We start from the raw sequence: 18,084 nt of genomic DNA on the forward strand, positions 1-18,084 counted from the left end.
ATGGGAGATATGGAAGATAGGCTTCCCCACATGTCTCCCCTGCTCTCTTAGGTGCTTGTTTCCTGGCCAGACCTTCACCTTCACACACCAATCCACTAGAATGTTCTGTCTTCCCAATACATCCACGCAGTACCACCCCTGCTCCCACCACACAAAGACAAGACAAAAGGTCACCATGGTGGTTTTGCCTTCAAACATCGGTATGTTGGATGTGGCGTGAGGTATTTTTATTCCCTTTTGTTAGTACTTTAGAACCATCTGGTACATATTGTAAGGCAAATGATTAACACATCTCAAACTCTTCATCCACCTGTGAATCATGGACACCAGCCACATCTCTACAACATTGGTGGGGTCTCCATTTCTCAGGTAAGTTGGCATTCCCCCACTGGGGTGTATATATAGGGTGCTGGGAGAGGACTGTGCTGAATTGGCCAACTTTGATTGCAAAGAGCTCAATAATGTGAAAGGGAATGGCAGCCACCTGGTTGGCCTAGAGAACAGGCAAGTGTTTTTCCATTGGGGGTCCAGGATGTGTGCCATCATCCTGTCCATACCCCATGCCTGGTAGGAATAAGTGTAAAAGGAGAAAGACTTGTTTTGAAGACAGGCACAATAGATACTACTAGAGAATGTGCAGGGTCCAATCACGGGGGCTGGGACTACGTACCATACCATAGTGCTTCTCCATGAAGCTCACTCACTCATCGCCCCATAACGTAACAGCACAAATGGCCCCAGTCAGTGACATACAGTGTCTCATGTTTGTGAGACAGACAGCAAAACACCACAGCCTAAGAGCCCCCCACTGTACACACCACGCACAGGACAGTGATGGTCCAGTTATTGCACTGGATTTCTGCTTCTCTTAACAGAAAACAACCCCACTATAGTTTGTAAATAAGAATCACAAACAGTTTGGTCAACTTGGACTGAGAAAGGAGGTCTGAAAAACAGTCACTGGAGCAAACCCCTCAGGGATGGAGTGCGCTGCAAATTGCTTATTAGTTAAGGAAAGTGAGTCCTATGAATGTCCTATTATTATAAAAGTAGAAAGACTGAAAAAAATGAAATCAGAAAATGATCTCATTTGCTTAAGACTGCGCCATGTGTTGTGAACACTGGAAAATCCATTTTTGAAAACAGCCTGCAGGTGACAATAATAAAAGTCCTTTTCTAAGAAGGAAAAAAGTACTTTCCCTGTCTTCAGTTGAACGGATGTGTATGCCCTATGTTCAGAGTGAGGGCAGCTGTCATTTGGCACTCTCAGTGACAATGCTTCAATACTGGCACAAGCTAAAGAGCCCCCATGAGAATGGCAAGACAAAGCCCCCCAGACCTTGGCGGGGGGGCTATCCATTCCAACGAGATTAAGAGTGGAGAAGACAAGGTTAGGAGATGTGCCTGTGGAGGGAGGTGGGTGAGGGCTGCTGGAGAACCTCATCCTGTTCAGACAGGTATTTGCTAGGCTTCATTATATAGAAGGCCGGTGTCTTCAAGAAAGCAGCCGAGGCTGGGACAACCAAATGTGTCCAGCCATCAATAGAGGTGAGATTCTTTGTGACTCAAAATGTGGACCCGAGAGGCTGAGCTGGTGGCACTTCGGATCACTTCCATCCACCTAAACACAGAAGAAAGTGACATGATCATCTCAGGCGACCTGTTAGGTGACTTTTTATAAGCCCCTGTCTGATTTATATCACACTTCATGCCACTTGATCAGTACTTCAAAGACACCATGCAGTGCAGCCTCAGTAGTAGTAGAGCCCATTAAAGAATGCCTCAGCACTTAAGCAGAGGGTTCCTGGAGTAGTACTTGAGGAACATAGTTTGGGAACCATCCAGTTGGGTGTGCTCATCACACAGAGAGCCAGAGTCAACACACTCCATATTGAGCACGTCAGGGACATTGTAACAATTGTATCTCATTCTGCCCGGTAGGGCTACCATTTTGTACATCTGCAATAAATAAAGGGTTTCAGCATGGATCAGTGCTGTCGCCGACACTTCTGGTTGTCACAGTTGAGTGGTGTTACTGGCCTCCAGTGGGTGAAATTCAGGAGTATTGATAAATAGACTATAATATTTAGAATAATCTCCAAAGGTATCTATCTGGTCTAGATAATATCAGGAGTGCTAAGGAGGGTGAAGAAGGCTGTCTGACCCCTGACCCCCCCACCCCCAACACCAAGGACTCACTGCAAGGTTGCATACATTATCTGTTAGCAGTAACAGGATCTGTCTTGGTAAGCCAGCTCTAAAGTATAGCTTCCAAGTCCAAGCTTTCCAGTTGAGGATCAAGTCAGAATCACTACCTTATTGGGCTCATTTATAAGCAGCATGACTTAGGAACTGCTGACTGTGGGTTTCATGGGAATTTTAAACAACTTGTCTGCTTCCATGGAAATTTACCAGGGATGGCACATTTTCTAAATGGCCCATTGATTTAGAAATAACTTTTGGGGTTCAGTGCCATCAAGGGAACAAGTCACCATCCTGACAACAGCATGACCAGGAGAGAAGTTGCTCCCTAGGTGAGGAACTGACTTGATGGGGCCCCTGATTGGTAACTATAGTCCTGTGACCTTGGCCCTTTTGGTGGCATTTCAGCAGGGACAGCTAATGAAAGTTGTCTGTGGGATGCTACTCGAAGCCCTGAAGTTGCTGCTTAGATATGAATTCCAGGAACAGTTTTAAGGCAGAGCTCACACGCAACAACCTGGCTCTTTGTATCTCACTCAGGTCTTTGTTGAATTAAGACCGCTGCTTGGGCCTTAACACCATTCCACCACGCGTGGAATAAGGACCCTTCAGAATTTTTTCCTTGTATGGTCCTTTGACTACAATGAGCCTTTGGCTGGCACCCAGTCAAGAGTGGGAACTGAAGGGTTGGCATTTTTCACAATGGAAACACTTTCTTTGGGCCTAGGCAGGTGGAGCCCCACAGTCCTGAGGCCCCTCTGCTTAAGTGTGCCTGACTTGCAGCTTTGCTTCCTGGTATGATGTGCACACCTACCAGGTTTGGAGGTTTCAAAGTACAGCACTGACATGCGCTAACTGTACAGGCTGAGAACTGATGTTATTAAGCAAGGGAGTCAGGACTATACCTGATTAACCTATTAACCGTGGGTAGGGCCAGGAGATGGAGATAAGGTAGGCTCACAGAGAACTCCTACCCTCAGTAAAGGGAAACCCTGATGTTGGGCAGGGGACCCTTAACCTGCAGGTGGTACACAGGAGGACACCTACCTTTCAAAGGTATATTCACTTTCAGCCCTGAAGTAGTACACGTGGGACTTGAAATGCAGCTTGAATACATAGTCCTTGTGGATGTTCTCAGACTCCAAGGGAATGGTGAGTGAGTAGCCCAGCAGAGGCAGGCTGGCGAGTGGGTGATTGTCCTGGAATGGGGACAGAGGTGGGAGTGGTCAGTGGTGGGTATGACTGCTGCTCTGTTCAAGGTGTTGGGATCAGGAACAGGATGGACTAGAAGCAGCCAGTCTTGGCTCATGCACTGTGGTCTCACAAGTGAGTCTGTAAAGAATGGAATCTACCACTAGGGGGAGGCATGCCCTTGTCGCCTCCCTTAAGGGTTGATCCAGTGGGACAGGTCAGGAATCTGGCTAAGGGATCACCCCTAGGAAGATGGGTTCACCTTGAGTTAATAATGTACTTTTCCTTCCCAGCATTGCTGCCTCCTAGTGCAGTCCCTAGAAGCCCCTGTGACATTCACTTGGGTCAGGCTGCCCTTCTGAGTCCTGACTCGGGCATAACCATTCTCTTTTCTTTTGGATGTTGGCAGAGCCAAAGTATGCTTTTAAACTCCCTAACTAATGCTTTGGCCTTCCTCCTCTTTCTAAAGCTTTTCTTGATGCTGCCTGTGGCCATGTGGCTGACCGCCAGGCCTGCTTATCTTCTCCATTCTCTTCCAGACAATTGCAAGATTTAAGTTTGCCTGCCCTAAGGTTTTCCATTTAAACTAATGTCCTCAAGCTTCTGTTTGAGTCCAGTCTTTCTTTGTATCCTTGTCCTTGAGCTTTTCTTTATGTCTGTGAGGCTAACAACCCCAAGAGGGGACCCTGGTTTCCCCACTATCATGTGATGGTTCTGCTGGGACTCCCTAAGGTTGAAACCTGTAACACTTCCTTCATCAATGGAGATGAACCAGTTCCTACATCCCTAGAAGGCAAGTCACCCTCCATACCTAGTAGCAACCAGGTGGCCTTTGAAAGCTCACCTTCTAGCAAATGGATAATATCAGTGTTCACTTAGAGCTAAAGGTCTGATGGACATGGCTGGCTCAGGAACCCCAAAATAGGGCACCCCCTACCCCCCATGCCTACTTCTTGCCTATCGTGGTTTGGCTGGACTGGCTCCAGTAGGCTTCCTGCCATAACTTGGCATGCTGCATGAAAGCATGGTGACTCTGCCACTCTGCTTCACCAGGCACACCTCACTTGGACCCACCTGCTCCACAACCAGCACTTACCTGGTGTGACTTGTAGAAGAACAGGCAGAAGTTCGTGAACACCACCCACAGCTTCTGCCACCCATTGCTGTTTTTGAATTTCCTCAGAAGGTTCCCAGACAGTTGGTTCTGAAAGACAAGTGAGCTGGTGAGTGGCACAGCTCCGTGGCAGGACACAGGCACCCCCCTCGGAGTGAATACTGGAGTGCCTTGGCTTCTTGCAACAGGCTTATCACTCTCATGGAGAAGGTCTTGATTCTGTGATGAATTCGTGTCACCTGTCAGGTTAAATTATGTTCTTTCAGAGATGCTGAGGGTGTTGTCTGTAGTACCCTGGAATGTGACCTTATTTGGGAGTAGAGTGGTTGAAGCTATTATAATTAGTTAAAATGAGATGATCCTGGGGGTAAGAAGGGCCCTGGATCCAATTTGAGTGGTGTCCTTATAAAGAAGGGATTCAGGGACACTATGTGACAACAGGCAGCGATTAGAGTGAAGCATCTGTGGTCAAAGGACACAGCAATGGTCAGCCAATTTTCTAGAAGAGGGAAGGAGTTCCTTACAGACCTCAAGAGAAGCCTGGTCTGCCCCACAGTTGGATTTTGGATTTTTAAGCCACTGGGTTTGGGCATCTTTTCTCTGGGAAACAGGATTGAAAGACACCCTCTGCTGCCACCTAGTGGGCCATACCAAATGCCAGTCTCCTGCCCCTGCTACACCAGACAAAGGTATTCCAGATTCTGGACATCACCACCCCACCCCACACACATCCTGCAGGTCCTGTGAACACTCAATGCTTTCAGAGTACAGAGGATCTGGGGCAAAGTGGAAAGTGGGGGCAGATGCTGGTGAAGAGCATTGTGAACGCACAGACAGATCATGCAAAGACATCCACTTGCCCTCCTGACAAGCTGACGTTTTGTCTGTGTTAAGGTGACATTAGCAGAGGAGACTCAAAGTGAGAAGTGTATGGTAGTGAAGGCAGGCAATGCCATTCAACTCTTCACTGAAAATGGTTAAATTTCCAGTTTCAAAAAATAACATGGGGCTGGAGAGATGGCTCAACGGTTAAGAATGCATATTATTGCAGAGGACACAAGTTTGGTTCTCAATGACTATATTGGGGTAGCTCACAACTACCTGAAATTTCAGCTCCAGGTGATCCAACACCCTTTTCTGGCCTTTGTAGGTACCTGCACACATGTGCACATATGTGCACATGCACAATCAATAAAATCTTAGGCACTGTATCTGTCTGTTTTACTCTTTAAAGTCAGGGTCTCCCTGTAGCTCCAGATCCAGGTTGGCCTTGGATCTCACTGAGATCCACCTGCCTCTGCCTCTGAATGCTGGAATTAAAGGTGCGCACCACCACTGGGCTCTACTCCATCTTTTTAAGTGTGTAAATAAAGCCCTAGGCTAGAAGTTGAGATGGCAACATTTAAAGGGCCCACCCTCCAGCTGCTTAGTCTGATGGGGGAGAGGGGACAGAAGAGAGCAGGAATGGGCCAATCCTGAATGTGCAGTGGCTGAGTGGAACCGAGAGGGACTTTGCAGCTGAAGTGGGAGAAGGGATTTGGTTTAAACTTTTCATCCTGTGTGGTTGCTACCGACCCACCTGCAGAAAGGGACAGAGACATGCAGGGCAGTGGGCTCCTAGCAGGGCTTGTTGCCCCTGCAGTGCCACAGGGCTACAGGGTTGTACACTGAAGGGGAGGAGACTGTCAGACTGAGACCACAAACCACACACACACACACACACCCTCCCTTTATGCAGCCGCCTGAAGTACTTACACAACAGGCCTCAGACAAACCCTTCTGCCTGGCCTTCCTCCCAGACCTTGCTAAGCAGTCACTGCTCTGTCCTTGTAGTTTCCCTCGTCACCAACCTCAGCAGAACCCTCCGTTCAGTGTCTTGTCCGGTCACATGTCCATGTGGACAGCTCTGCTCCATCTCCAGCTGTTCTGGTCTCTACTCAGAACAAGTTGGCACTCCTCCTTGCTGGCACTCACAGGGACTGATAGGTCTTGTGTCCTACAACCTCAGCCCCTATTTTAGGTTAGATGTTTTCAGGTCTAACTTTCCCCTCCCCATCTGTGAATGTGGCTCTTTCACAAACAGGGTATACTAATTTACCACGAGTGACATTCTTTGTAAGTAGACACCTGATATAGACCTAGGGAGAAGGCTATGTACCCACAGAGGCAGAGACTTGGTCATATCACGCTCATATGGGCTGAGGACAATGTCTAAGAAGCTGGCAGTGAGGCAGATTTTCCCTGAAGGCCTCCAAGGACAAGCCCACCTACACCTTGATCATGGACTCTTGACCTCCAGTGTTGTGAGAGAATAATCTTGCATTTTAACCAGTGTTCCCTTCTATTATGGGAACCACAAGGACCAAATTCAGGCCTTATGCTCCACTGTCCCCTTTGTTCTTTCAAAGAACTTCCTAGAGGCCCACTCTGGATCCCAGCTCCCATCTTAAAAGAAACATTCTTGTCTCAAAGCCACCCTGGCTCTGCTTCCTCCACTGTCTGCTGTCCCCACAGACTTTTACACTGATGCTACCTCAACTTCACACCTGAAGACATTTCTACCTGTGTGGATCTGACAGGAGTCAGAACTGGGAGGAAGTGGGACATGGGAGCAAGGAAGGGGCCATTGTGGCAGGAGGAAAAGAAGCTGCCTCTGCCTGTGACAAGCAGGGCTGGAGATTCATTAGCCAGCTAGGGATTGTTTTGGCATCTGACACATGAAGCAGCCTACCTCACATGCGAGACTGAAGCAATGCACATCAGGAGGGGGTTTCCAGGGAAGGACACAGAAGAGTGACATACCAGCCAGTTCCATGAGTTTTGAACCTTCATCATTACTGCCTATGAATATAATGCTTTCCACCCAGACTGGGCAAGCTTCCCAAGCTTCACTAAGTGAGCTAGGCTCTGCAGGCTGAGAGGCAAAATCAGAGACGGGATATAATAGCTGTTTCGAAATGTTAAAACCTGAGCGTTATCCCAGGGGCTGAGTTGGGCTGCCCTATGGGTCACATTACTGACCTTGGTCTGAACAGGCCAGATCATGTAGACGAGGATTGCACTTGTGTGATGAGTTACCTTCAGGAGTGGGGCCTGAAGAGAAGCCTGTGCCATCAGAACCCTGACTTCAGAATCTGCTGCTTGAATAGCCCAGGTGCCTTCGGGGACCCCAGCAGAGATGGAGGCCTATAGTACCCCTAGCTTAAAAGTGAAGCATTGGGGCCGGAGAGATGGCTCAGCGGTTAAGAACACTGGTTGTTCTTGCAGAAGACCCGGGTTCGAATCCCAGCACCCACATGGCAGCTAACAACTGTCCATAACTCCAGTTCCAGGGGATCTGACAGCTGCTTCTGTCCACCACAGGCATTGCACGACATGGGTGCAATTACTTACATATAGGCAATACGCTCATAAAATAAAAATAATAAAATATTTTTTAAAAATGAAGCATCACACCAGGAAGAACTCTAGGAAATAAGGATATGATGGTACCTATCCACTAGCTTCACTAAAGCAGACCCACTGGATCTGAGGGAGTACTGTGCTCCTGAGGGGGTCTACAGTGCTTCCCTGCTGCCTTGAAGCGAGGGTACCCGCTCTTTTTTCTGTGATAATCTTCCTTTGATATGTCCTCTGCACACAGACCAAGCAAAAGGGTAACACAGAAGCAGAGCACCAAGCAAGCAGCCTGTTAGTAAGCAGGGGGAGGAAATGTGCCCACCAGATACCAAGGCTGGGCACACCCAGGAAGAAAGGATGTACAGGAGGAGCCGGGGTCTTGGCTGGGCCCCCTTGAAGATGTCTTCAGGACACAACTGTGGCAGCAAACTCAAGGCAGATCTGGAAACTGTCACTTGCAGAGAACAATTTCAAGACTGGGCACATTTCCAATCCCTTTGGATCAAAGAGCCAACAAACTACTGTCCTTGGTGCACTGTCTTTCATGTGACATTGTGTGGCCAAGGCAAGCCAGAAATGAGAACTTTGTCTACTTCAGAAAGTGAGTCTAGCCTTTTCTGCAGAAGTGGCCCTCCACAGGAGGCCACGGGCACAGGCACTGTGGATGACTAGAAGGGGCTAGAGAGCCTTGTGCTGGCAACAGACAGAGAAAAAGCTTTGCTGTTCTCAGAGCTTCCTAGGCTTAGAATGTTCTATTTGGAAAGGTCTGGAAGGTTTCAGTGTAGTGAGCCAGGGGAGGACTCACCTTCAAAAGCCAACTTTCAGTCTGGAGTCACAGAGCTGACATGGAGACGCCTACCCTGTGGTCCCATTTTGGGATCCCACCAACTGTAACCTAGCCCTGCTGGAACCACGTTGCCCACTTTCAGACCCAACTGCCTCCTGGTATAACTTGTTTCCTGGGAGGTCCATGCTAAGACACAGCTGCCCTGGTGTTCGGAGATGCTGGCTGGGTATGGGCCACTCTGCTATACATGAACAGACACTTCCTTATGGCTAACTCCATGAAAGGAAATATGGAGAATGAAAGAAAATGATGAGGCTTATGGGTGGCAGGAGACTAAAAGAGGGCAAGAGCTGAACCTGCGTTTACAGGAGAGCACCTACACAGGATGGCCACAGCAAGCTTAGGCTTGTGTCCCCAGGCTTGCTCTTCTGCTCTGGCTGACCTCATGACCGGGGCTTATGAGTAGCCAGACATACAGAATCCCTGTAAGCTCAAGGTTGGAGATGAAAGCTGCCCTGTGGTGTTCCCATCTACCGTACCTCCACAGCAACGCTGAAGTCCACCATGGAGACGCTGGTGTTGCGATGCCAGCATACGTGCACCATCGTGTTGCCACGGTGAGGGGCCTGGCGCTCCAGCGAAGTGCGTGAGGCGCTCAGATCATCCTCTGACTCCTGGTCAGCCGCTGTGGCTTCATCTGGGGACTCTGCAGGAAGTGACATAAGGCAGCACTGATCTTTGCTCTTTGCTCTTTGGGGTACTGTGGAAGGTTGGGGGTAGGGAGCTCCCAGTGTGGCTCCCCAGTGCTCAATGAGCAGATTCGGATGAGGCCTCCACGGTGGGGAGTATCCTAAGTATCTCTTGCTCTGGGTGGGAGACCTGTAATGCCCAGACATGCAGCCTGCCACTTCTCCACAGAGAGCTAATGCAGGGCAATCCTGGTTGGGAAGAGATGACATGCCTGCTCCCTCACATTCTTTTCAGGGTTTCACTTTTAGACAAAGGGAGTTTGGAATTTCCGGACTGGCCCCAAATGCAGAACATGGACAAGAGGCCTACCTGAAAGGTGCTGACTATCGCTCTCTGAACCGGAGCCTGTTCCCCCTTCAAGGACAGTCCCTATGGCCATGGCCTAACACATCCACAGCACTTACTGTTGTCAGGGGGGCTGCTGGCAAGGAGCTCAGGGGTAGGTCCATTGCTTTTCTCTGCCAAGTCAATGGCCATCTGGATGTCCTCGATCCACTTTTCCATCTCTGACCGGGAACTGAAGACAGAGTTGGTGTTAGCTTTGCAGACCATGGCAGGTCAAAGGTAAAACAGTAAGAGGTTGGGTTCTGGAGTTACCTGGCAGCCACGATGATGGACTGTCGCTGGCCCCGGAGGGTCAGGCAGTGGGGCACCCCCCATTCATCCTCACTCTCTTCGATCTATAGGAGGAAGAGTTGATCAAGTCACTGGCAAGCAGTGAGCCAGGTACTCAGTACATTCGTAGACACTTACCAAACTGACTACTGAACCAGCAGGGCCCAGAGGAGTCAGTCCCTGCATACACTTCCTCCCCCATCTTCTGAAAAGGTTGGTATAAGCCAGGACCATAGGAGGCAGAGGTGGGTGCCCTGTGTGCACTGCTGGCCAGGATGCAATGTGGGACCTGCTCACTGTTCCCCTTGGGCAGGACAAGTTGATCTTGTCACCACTGAGAGGGTTCTGCTATGGGAGCCCTACAAGATCAGGGAACAGGGAATGGTCTATCCCACTCACTTCCCGAGTGCATGCTCCCTTCCACCAGGCAGCCAGAAGCAACAGTTGCCTCATACACTCACCGTCATGCCGTAGAGTGGGAGCTGCCCGTGGACCTTAAACTGATTAGAAGCCGTCAGCCCCCGGCTGGTGTACAGCAAGACATCGTTGAACTAGTGGAACAAGCAGAAGTGTGTGGGCTGAGTGGGCATCTCCTACCTCCCAGGACCCCCAAGGGAGTGGACGAGACCAGCCTGAGGATCTTTCTTGCCTTGTGGCGACAGGGTTTCAGGACTGTCAAGGACAAACAGCCTGACACACTCTGACAAACAGCCTGACCCACTCACCAGGAAGAACATGCGCTGTTGAAGCCCCTTCCCGGAGAGCTTGCTGAGGCTGCCCAGGCGGATGAACTCCTGTGGAGCAGACAGAGCCTCAGTTTACCAAGAGAGCCTGAGATGGTGCCTGACTCTAGCCTCTGAGCCCTGAACCCTGTCCTGTGCTCCCAGGAATGGTGCTTAGAAGGCAGTGTTGTCTCTCCCCTTCCTGGGAGCCTGTGAGGCAGGGGCCTCTCAGTTCCACCTCAGACAGGAAACAGGCCAAAGTGAGTGAGAGAGAAGCGGATATGCATACGCAGGGAGCTGTGTCCACATTCTGGCTTGTCTGAGGACAGTGCATCTAACCCTTCAGCTGTTCACACAGAGGGAAATGACTAGGAACCCAACCAGTTTTCAGGAAGAAAGAGACAGCCGGGGATCAGGAAGATGGTACAGTGGGTAGAACAATTTTCATGACTACAACGTTGGTTTTTAGAAACTGGTAGCTGTTTCAAGTATAAAAAAGCAACGGGTAATCAATCTAAGGAACTGCCTCCTGAGCCATGTTTTCTTTGTCCAAATTTCTGAAAGCATGGATCTCACAACACTGTTTTGTTTTTGAGATTTGTTTTTGTGTTTTTTAGACCAGGTCTCACTGTGTAGCCCTGGCTAGCCTGGAATTTGCTATATAGACCAGGTTGGCCTCAAACTCAGAGATCCACCTGCTTCTGCCTCCCAAGTACTGGGATTAAAGGTGTGTGCCACCACACCCAGCCTAAGATAGGGTCTCATTATGTTTCCCAGCCTGGCTGCAAACTCCTAGGCTTAAGTGATTCTCCCACGTCAGCCTGGCATTACAGGCATATACCTTTGTCTAGCTAATAAGCATTTTAAAATTGGAGTTAAATGCACATACAACCCCATTCATAACTATAGTGCCTTCACAGTGTTGCCGAATTTAGACCCTCTGGGAGTCTCTCATTGGCTCCTGTTTCACTCAGGTTGACTTTGAACAGTTAGGGAGGCAGCATGGTGAGCCAATACCTACACTAGTGAGGTGGCTCTGAAGTTGGTACCAGCATCCCAATTCCAGCCTCACAAGTAATAATGATACCACTTTTCCTGAGCATGTGGTCTGTTTCCTGACACATCCTTTAGGCTCCAAAGAGGAGCCTAAAGTCCAATATTAGATAGTCCCATTTTCAGATAAGGAAGCCAAAATAATTAAGAGACTTGCCCACGACCACCTGGCTGGCTCACAGGTGACAGAGCTGGCACCTGAGAGAAGTCTGTGAAGCTGTGCAGTGTGTGGATGCCTTTCTGGGATGACTGGCTGTGATGAGCTAGTCTAGCTTCAGAACAAGGCTGTTAATTGCTTCAGGGCAGGCTGGCTTCAGAACACGGCTGCTGTTGCCGCCAAGTAGGACCATTATCTTGTCAGAAAGCTAACCATTTCAAGACTAGCTATGGTTGGTCTTAGGGCATTGTGATTACTGTAGAGCATCCTACATTTTAATGAGCAGACAGACCTGGATCATATGTATCTATCCGCTAATGACCTATGATCTTAACCCAGATTTCCAGTCTCAAGAAGAAGTAACTCATACATAAATAACTCACCTTAGCAAAATAAGGAGAGGTCTACCCAACCATCCAGATTAGGAACCCCACACAGGTACCCTACCTGATAAGAACTAGCCATTTTCTTTTGAACCACTATAAAAAGAGCCTAAACTCCCTATGTGGGAACTTACCTGCCACTTTCTTGCAGTGCACTTCAGTAAATCTGCTCTTTGCTTATTCTGGGCTTGGTAAATTTTTTTTACCTACCCATGTCCCCCACCAGCCTTGCAGATGTCTCTTGGGACACAATGTAACCGGTGACACTCCAGTAAGAACATGCTTAGATCCCCCTGTTAAAGGAGGCCCTCCTATATCACTCACCTATCAAGAAAATTCTCTCAGATAATGCCTGGACCAGTCCAACAGAGGAAATTCCCTAATTGAGTCTCCCTCTTCTCAGGTGGGTCAAGTTGACAATTAAAGCTATCTAGCACAACTGGGCTTCCCAAAGAGTTATACGAAGATTGGTAAACATGGTTAGTCTTGGTAGAATTTTTCTCACCAAATATGCTGAAGTGAATCCCACCCTACATTTACCATGTAACTGACGGTCTCTTACCACTTGCTTTCTAGTCACTTTTGTGGCTAGGTTTCTGGACAGAAACACCCAAACACCTAGTGCTTCCCCCATGGGTCCAACGTCCTGTGGATTAAGACTTACCTGGGCAGCAGGCTACATAGCTCAGTTGTTAAAATACTTGCCGTGTAAGCACGAGGACTTGAGTTTGAGCCCTAGAATCTATATACAAAAGCCAGCCTAGCCTACTCTGTGATGTCTAGGCCAGTAAGAGACCCTGTCTCCCCAAAACTAAGGTGGACAGCACCTGAGGAAACACACTGGAGATCGTTGACTTCTGTCTCCACACGTATATAAGTGCACGTTCAGTCCCCTCAAAGGCATGTAAAGTTGCCAGAGCAGAGCAGTGTGTGATGGATCATACCTGTAATCCCAGTGCTCGGGAATCAGGAGGTGGAGGCCAAGGATCAAGAGTTCGAGACCAGTCTGGGCTACAGAGTGAGACTTTGTCTTAAAAAAACCTAGCCAACCAAATACAGTTTCCATGACCTGGCAGAAAAGCCCCAACTTTCTGGAGCCCTGTCTGCAGGTTAAGGCAGGCTCACAGCAGATTAAAGGCTAAACAACTCCAGAACATGGTTGGAGTAGGAAACAAGGACAGAGATCCCAGAGAGACCTGGTAAGATGTAACAACTAAATGAATTATCATCCTGATTCCTGGACAGGCTGTTTCCTACCTTCCTGTTCCCAGTGGGCTGGAAGGAAAGTCGGCATGACATTAGCCCTACCCAATCTGTGTGCTTGTTTCTAACATGGTGCCAGTAGGTGAAGGGTTCTTAATAGCAAACAAACTTGTATTTCCCAGAATTGTTTTATGATTTTTAAATAAAATTTATGTATGGAAAATTGTATTTTTTGTTTTCTTGTTGTTGGCCATACTCAGGATTGAACCTAGGGCCTCATGTATGCTAGGAAAGCACACTACCACTGAACTACATCCCCAGTCCTCTTTTATGGTCTCAGTAAGCTGCCCAGGCAGGCTGGAACTCAGCCTGTGGCTCATGTACTTGAACTTGTATCCTTATCAGGATTACATGCACTAGGTCTGACTTATGCACCAGGCCTGACTGGCATCTTCAGAAAGTACTTTTCATATTTGCATGGGACCTTTATAGTTTACCTTCACAGACTAATAACCTTTAGTTTTATGTTTTACCCAATTTTCCCCATTATATTTTCCATTTTCATTTATACAGTTGTTTATTATTATTGTTGCTATTATTATCATTATTTTCTTTCTTTCTTTTTTTTGAGACAGGGTCACCTCCCTGTAGCCCCAGTTGGCCTGGAACTCGCTATGTAGACCAGGCTGGCCTTGAACTCACAGAGATCCACCTGCCTCTGCCTCCTGAGTGCTGGGATCAAAGGTGTGAGTCACCATGCCCAGCTTCATTTACATAGTTTTTAAAAAAGCTTTCTTAAACCCTCTTTGCCATGTGGAAAAAAAGCTTTCTTAAACCCTCTTTGCCAGTCAGGAGACCAAATAGTAGGTCAGAGAAACATGTCTTTCCTCCAGCAGCTGACTGGCTGAATGGCACTAGAACACACAAGGCGATTTCCCTGTTCTCCTAGGCGGCTGGAAGAGACCACAGAGGACTGCTTCTGTTCAGTTCGTGTCTCTCAAACATCCTCCTGGCATTACTCCAACACCGTCTACTTACCCTTCCTGGGATCACGAGATTGTCAATGCCAATCAAATCTTTCTTGAGTTCATGAAGCTTCTGGAAATTCTCCATCTTGATCATCGTGCCATGCAGCTGTGCCACCATCTCGGTGATCTCTGCCAAAGCGGCTGAGGAAGCAAAACACATGCTGCTGTTAGCACAGCCAGAGCCTTCTTCCCACTGCTCCAGGCCCGGCTTATCACAGGATGCATTTTCTCAGCCAGTGGAACTAGCCTCAGGCCCGCTCCATCTTCAGATATTACCACCCAGTTTGATCCAACAGACATTTAACCAGGCATCCAGTGGTCAGTAGGATGGGAATGAAGGGGCTCAGAGGGGACATTAGGAGACAATGATGGCACTTTGGCCCGTGGTGCTTACTCATGGGCTTGGGGTCCCAGGAACAGTGCTTAGCATTCTGTCTCTCTCTTGTTCAGAGGTACCTCCAGTCTCTCAACAGTGAGGCTACCTCATGTTTTAAGTCAGATAACACTTGAGTCCATTTAATTGTTAGGGTCAAGCTGGAGAGATAGCTCAGCAATGGTTGCTCTTACAGAGGACCTGGGCTCTGTTTCCAGCACCCACATGGAAGCTAACAACCATCTGTAACGCCAGTTCCAGGGGATCTGATGCTCTCTTCTAACCTCCAAGGACACCGCACGCATGTGGTACACTTAAATGTAGCAAAACACTCATACACGTAAAATACAAACAAAAAAAATTAAAAATTGTCAAGCACAAACTATTTCCATTGACGACTAGAAAAATTGACTGGGTCTGCTAAGAATGGTACAATCCTTCCCTTTGTGGGTGACCCAGCTGTGACTCCTGAGAGGCCGTCAGCTATCTCACCCTGACACAGTAGACCGGCAGTGCAGGTAGCAGAGGAACAAGGTGGGTGGAAGAGCAGCCCAACTTCAAGGGTCAAGCAAAGGTCAAGGCTTGATGAAGAGGATTTCACTAGAAAGGCTAAAAAGGCATTGGCAATGACCTCAGGAGGCAGGAACAACATACACCAAGACCCATAGGCAATAGACTTCTGCTAAGGGCCAGGATCTATCGCAAACCACCACCCTGAGACACCTGTTCTCCTTCCATGAATTGCCACTGTTTTGCTTTACTTTTCCAGGCTGCCAGTTTAAAAACTACCTGCAGGATCCCCTCTATAGTCTCGATACCAACAGTAAATCTTCATGAATAGTCCTGATGTTACCATCCCCCTTCTTAAATCCAACACCACCACCCCACCCCACCCCCATTTTCCTCTGCTCTCAGGTGAGACCTTGCAGAGTTCACAAGTTTCAGTCTCACTTTTGCCTCCTCCAACTGCATTCCACACCGAGGACACAAAGAACATTTACTTTCTGGAATATTCTCTAAATCCTGTCCCCCTTGGAACTGTATACGTGCCTTTCCCAATACTTTACACATCCTCCCCTCCTTTTCAGTTTGGTACTAAGCTTAGATGTCATTTCCTCAGAGAGTCCTGGTTTAGCTCCCAAGGCAAAGTCTACTCCCAGCTCTTTCCTACTGTACTCCGCACTACTTCTCATGGACCAGCTAGTAAGCATTGTGAGTGCAAGGCATATCCTTTTAGCCTTCCTTGTATGTATCCAGCACATGAAAAATAGGATGGGCCAGATCCTAGACAGTTGGGGTGTCTAACATTTGGACACTGCAACACAATTCTGACACTTAGAAAGCTCATGCTTAAGAATTATGCAACAGAGTCAATCCCTGCTGCCCCCAAATGGTAAAGAAATCTCATAACGTTTTAACTAAATTTACAATTTTATTGTTGGGAACGGTGGCACGCGCCTTTAATCCCAGCACTTGGGAGGCAGAGGCAGGATCTCTGTGAGTTTGAGGCCAGCCTGGTCTACATAGCCAGTTCCAGGCCAGGTGGGCTACAGGGAGACCCTGTCTCAAAAAGACAAAAAACAACAACAAAACAAAACAGAAACACAACCAATTTTGTTGGGTGACATTCACAGCTAGTTTTGCCTGCTTGAAGCTCATGACCTGGGGGCTAGACATGTTGTTAGGCATGGCTAATGCAGTGAATTTGTGTGTGTGTGTGTGTGTGTGTGTGTGTTTGTTTTGAAACATGTTCTCATGTATCCTAGGGCTGGCCTTGAACTATGTTCAAGGCTAACCTTGAGTTTCTGATTCTTATCCCTCTGTGTTTCAAGTGTTAGGATTATAGGCAGTTTTATGCAGTGTTGGGGATTGAACCCAGAGCTTCATGAGTGCTAGGCAAGCACTCTATTAAATGAGCTACATTCCCAGCCCATACTCTGGTTTTAAGCAAAGGAACAGGAAAAAGGTGTGTGTAGTGAAAGATAGTACACGTGGCCTAAGACCCAGGAGGAGTTCCTAATACTTAGGTGAGATTCAGGGCCTTGGCATGGAGTGGATGCACACATTCATGCAGTCTGTTCAGGTGCCACTTTCAGGGCCTCACACTGTGCACAGCCCTAGCTGGAAAGTGAAGGGGACTCAGTAACTAGCCCTGGCCCTTGAAGGGACTGAAGATGAGGCCAGAGCATGCAAACTCCAACAGAACACATAAAACGAGCAACAAAATGGCTCAGGGGCTGAGCAAGGTCCAGTGAGAAAAATCAGGAGCATGGCCAGGGTGGATATGAACAGGGTGCTAGGTTTAGATTCCAGATTGCTTGCTTCCCAGCTATGTGGCCTTGTGCAGATTTCTTGGTCACTAGTCACCATATATAAAAATGAACTCCCCCATGCCCTGGACTGGTTGTGAAGATTGTGAGCTGATACTGATGAAATGTTTATTATGCCAACTGGCACATGACAAGCTCCCAGAGCCAGTGAACTGACCAAGGTGGGTCACCCCAAGGAGGGAGTACTAAGTTCAACTGGGCAGGTGGAGGCAAATTCCTGGGGGGGGGGCAGTGACTTTAAGTGAAGGAGAGGATGTGTGTACATCAGCACCTTCTAATAGAAAGATCAAGAGGTAAGCATCACAGTATGGAAACCTGGGATGCTATAACAACCGACTATCCAGAGGACCCTGGTGGGCACAGCCTGACAGCATCCTGCCCCAGCCTGGGGACAATCCTGGTGGTGTGGGCTCCCAGGTATGCACACATATCCTTACCTCGGCAATCCCTAAAGTCAGCATCGTTCGGCTCGTGGAACTTGCACAGCCTCTCCAAGACCTGCTTGTAGTGCATAAGCCGGTGTAATGGGCGCAGGAGGAAGGTGTTGAGCGGTAGGTAACACACCTTCTGCAACTCGAAGTCTCGGCAAAAGTGTTCCAGTCTCCGGGAGCCTTTGATGGAGGTCTCCAGTGCCTCCAAGGCCTCGCTGTGCTTCCACAGGTGGGCCACCAGGTGCTTGGGGAGGAAGAGGAGGGTGAGGATCCTGATCAGTAAGTTCATACCTATTTTGACTTATGCAAATGAGGAAAACCTTTGTCTTGATTATTTTTTTAAAAC

The 18,084-nt window shown here is 48.3% G+C and overlaps 1 protein-coding gene across 3 annotated transcripts in view; it reads right to left on the reverse strand.

Moving 5' to 3' along the window:
• Positions 1–176: 176 nt before the first annotated feature.
• Positions 177–18,084, reverse strand: part of Farp1 (FERM, ARH/RhoGEF and pleckstrin domain protein 1) — a 304,589-nt gene continuing 286,681 nt past the window's right edge. For all 3 annotated transcript variants that reach the window (XM_008823592.2, XM_008823588.2, XM_008823591.3), the window contains exons 18-27: positions 17,745–17,982; positions 14,615–14,745; positions 10,784–10,852; positions 10,520–10,609; positions 10,041–10,123; positions 9,848–9,960; positions 9,233–9,399; positions 4,490–4,597; positions 3,250–3,401; positions 177–1,621 (exon numbers count right to left, since the gene is read on the reverse strand). In XM_008823592.2, the coding sequence (XP_008821814.1) occupies positions 1,540–1,621; positions 3,250–3,401; positions 4,490–4,597; positions 9,233–9,399; positions 9,848–9,960; positions 10,041–10,123; positions 10,520–10,609; positions 10,784–10,852; positions 14,615–14,745; positions 17,745–17,982 (1,233 nt within the window). In that variant the 3' untranslated portion in view covers positions 177–1,539. The remainder of the gene's footprint in view (positions 1,622–3,249; positions 3,402–4,489; positions 4,598–9,232; positions 9,400–9,847; positions 9,961–10,040; positions 10,124–10,519; positions 10,610–10,783; positions 10,853–14,614; positions 14,746–17,744; positions 17,983–18,084) is intronic.

The sequence above is a fragment of the Nannospalax galili genome, unplaced genomic scaffold, assembly GCF_000622305.1.
Source record: "Nannospalax galili isolate Female #2095 unplaced genomic scaffold, S.galili_v1.0 scaffold528, whole genome shotgun sequence".
In the NCBI taxonomy this organism is placed as follows: Eukaryota; Metazoa; Chordata; class Mammalia; order Rodentia; family Spalacidae; genus Nannospalax; species Nannospalax galili.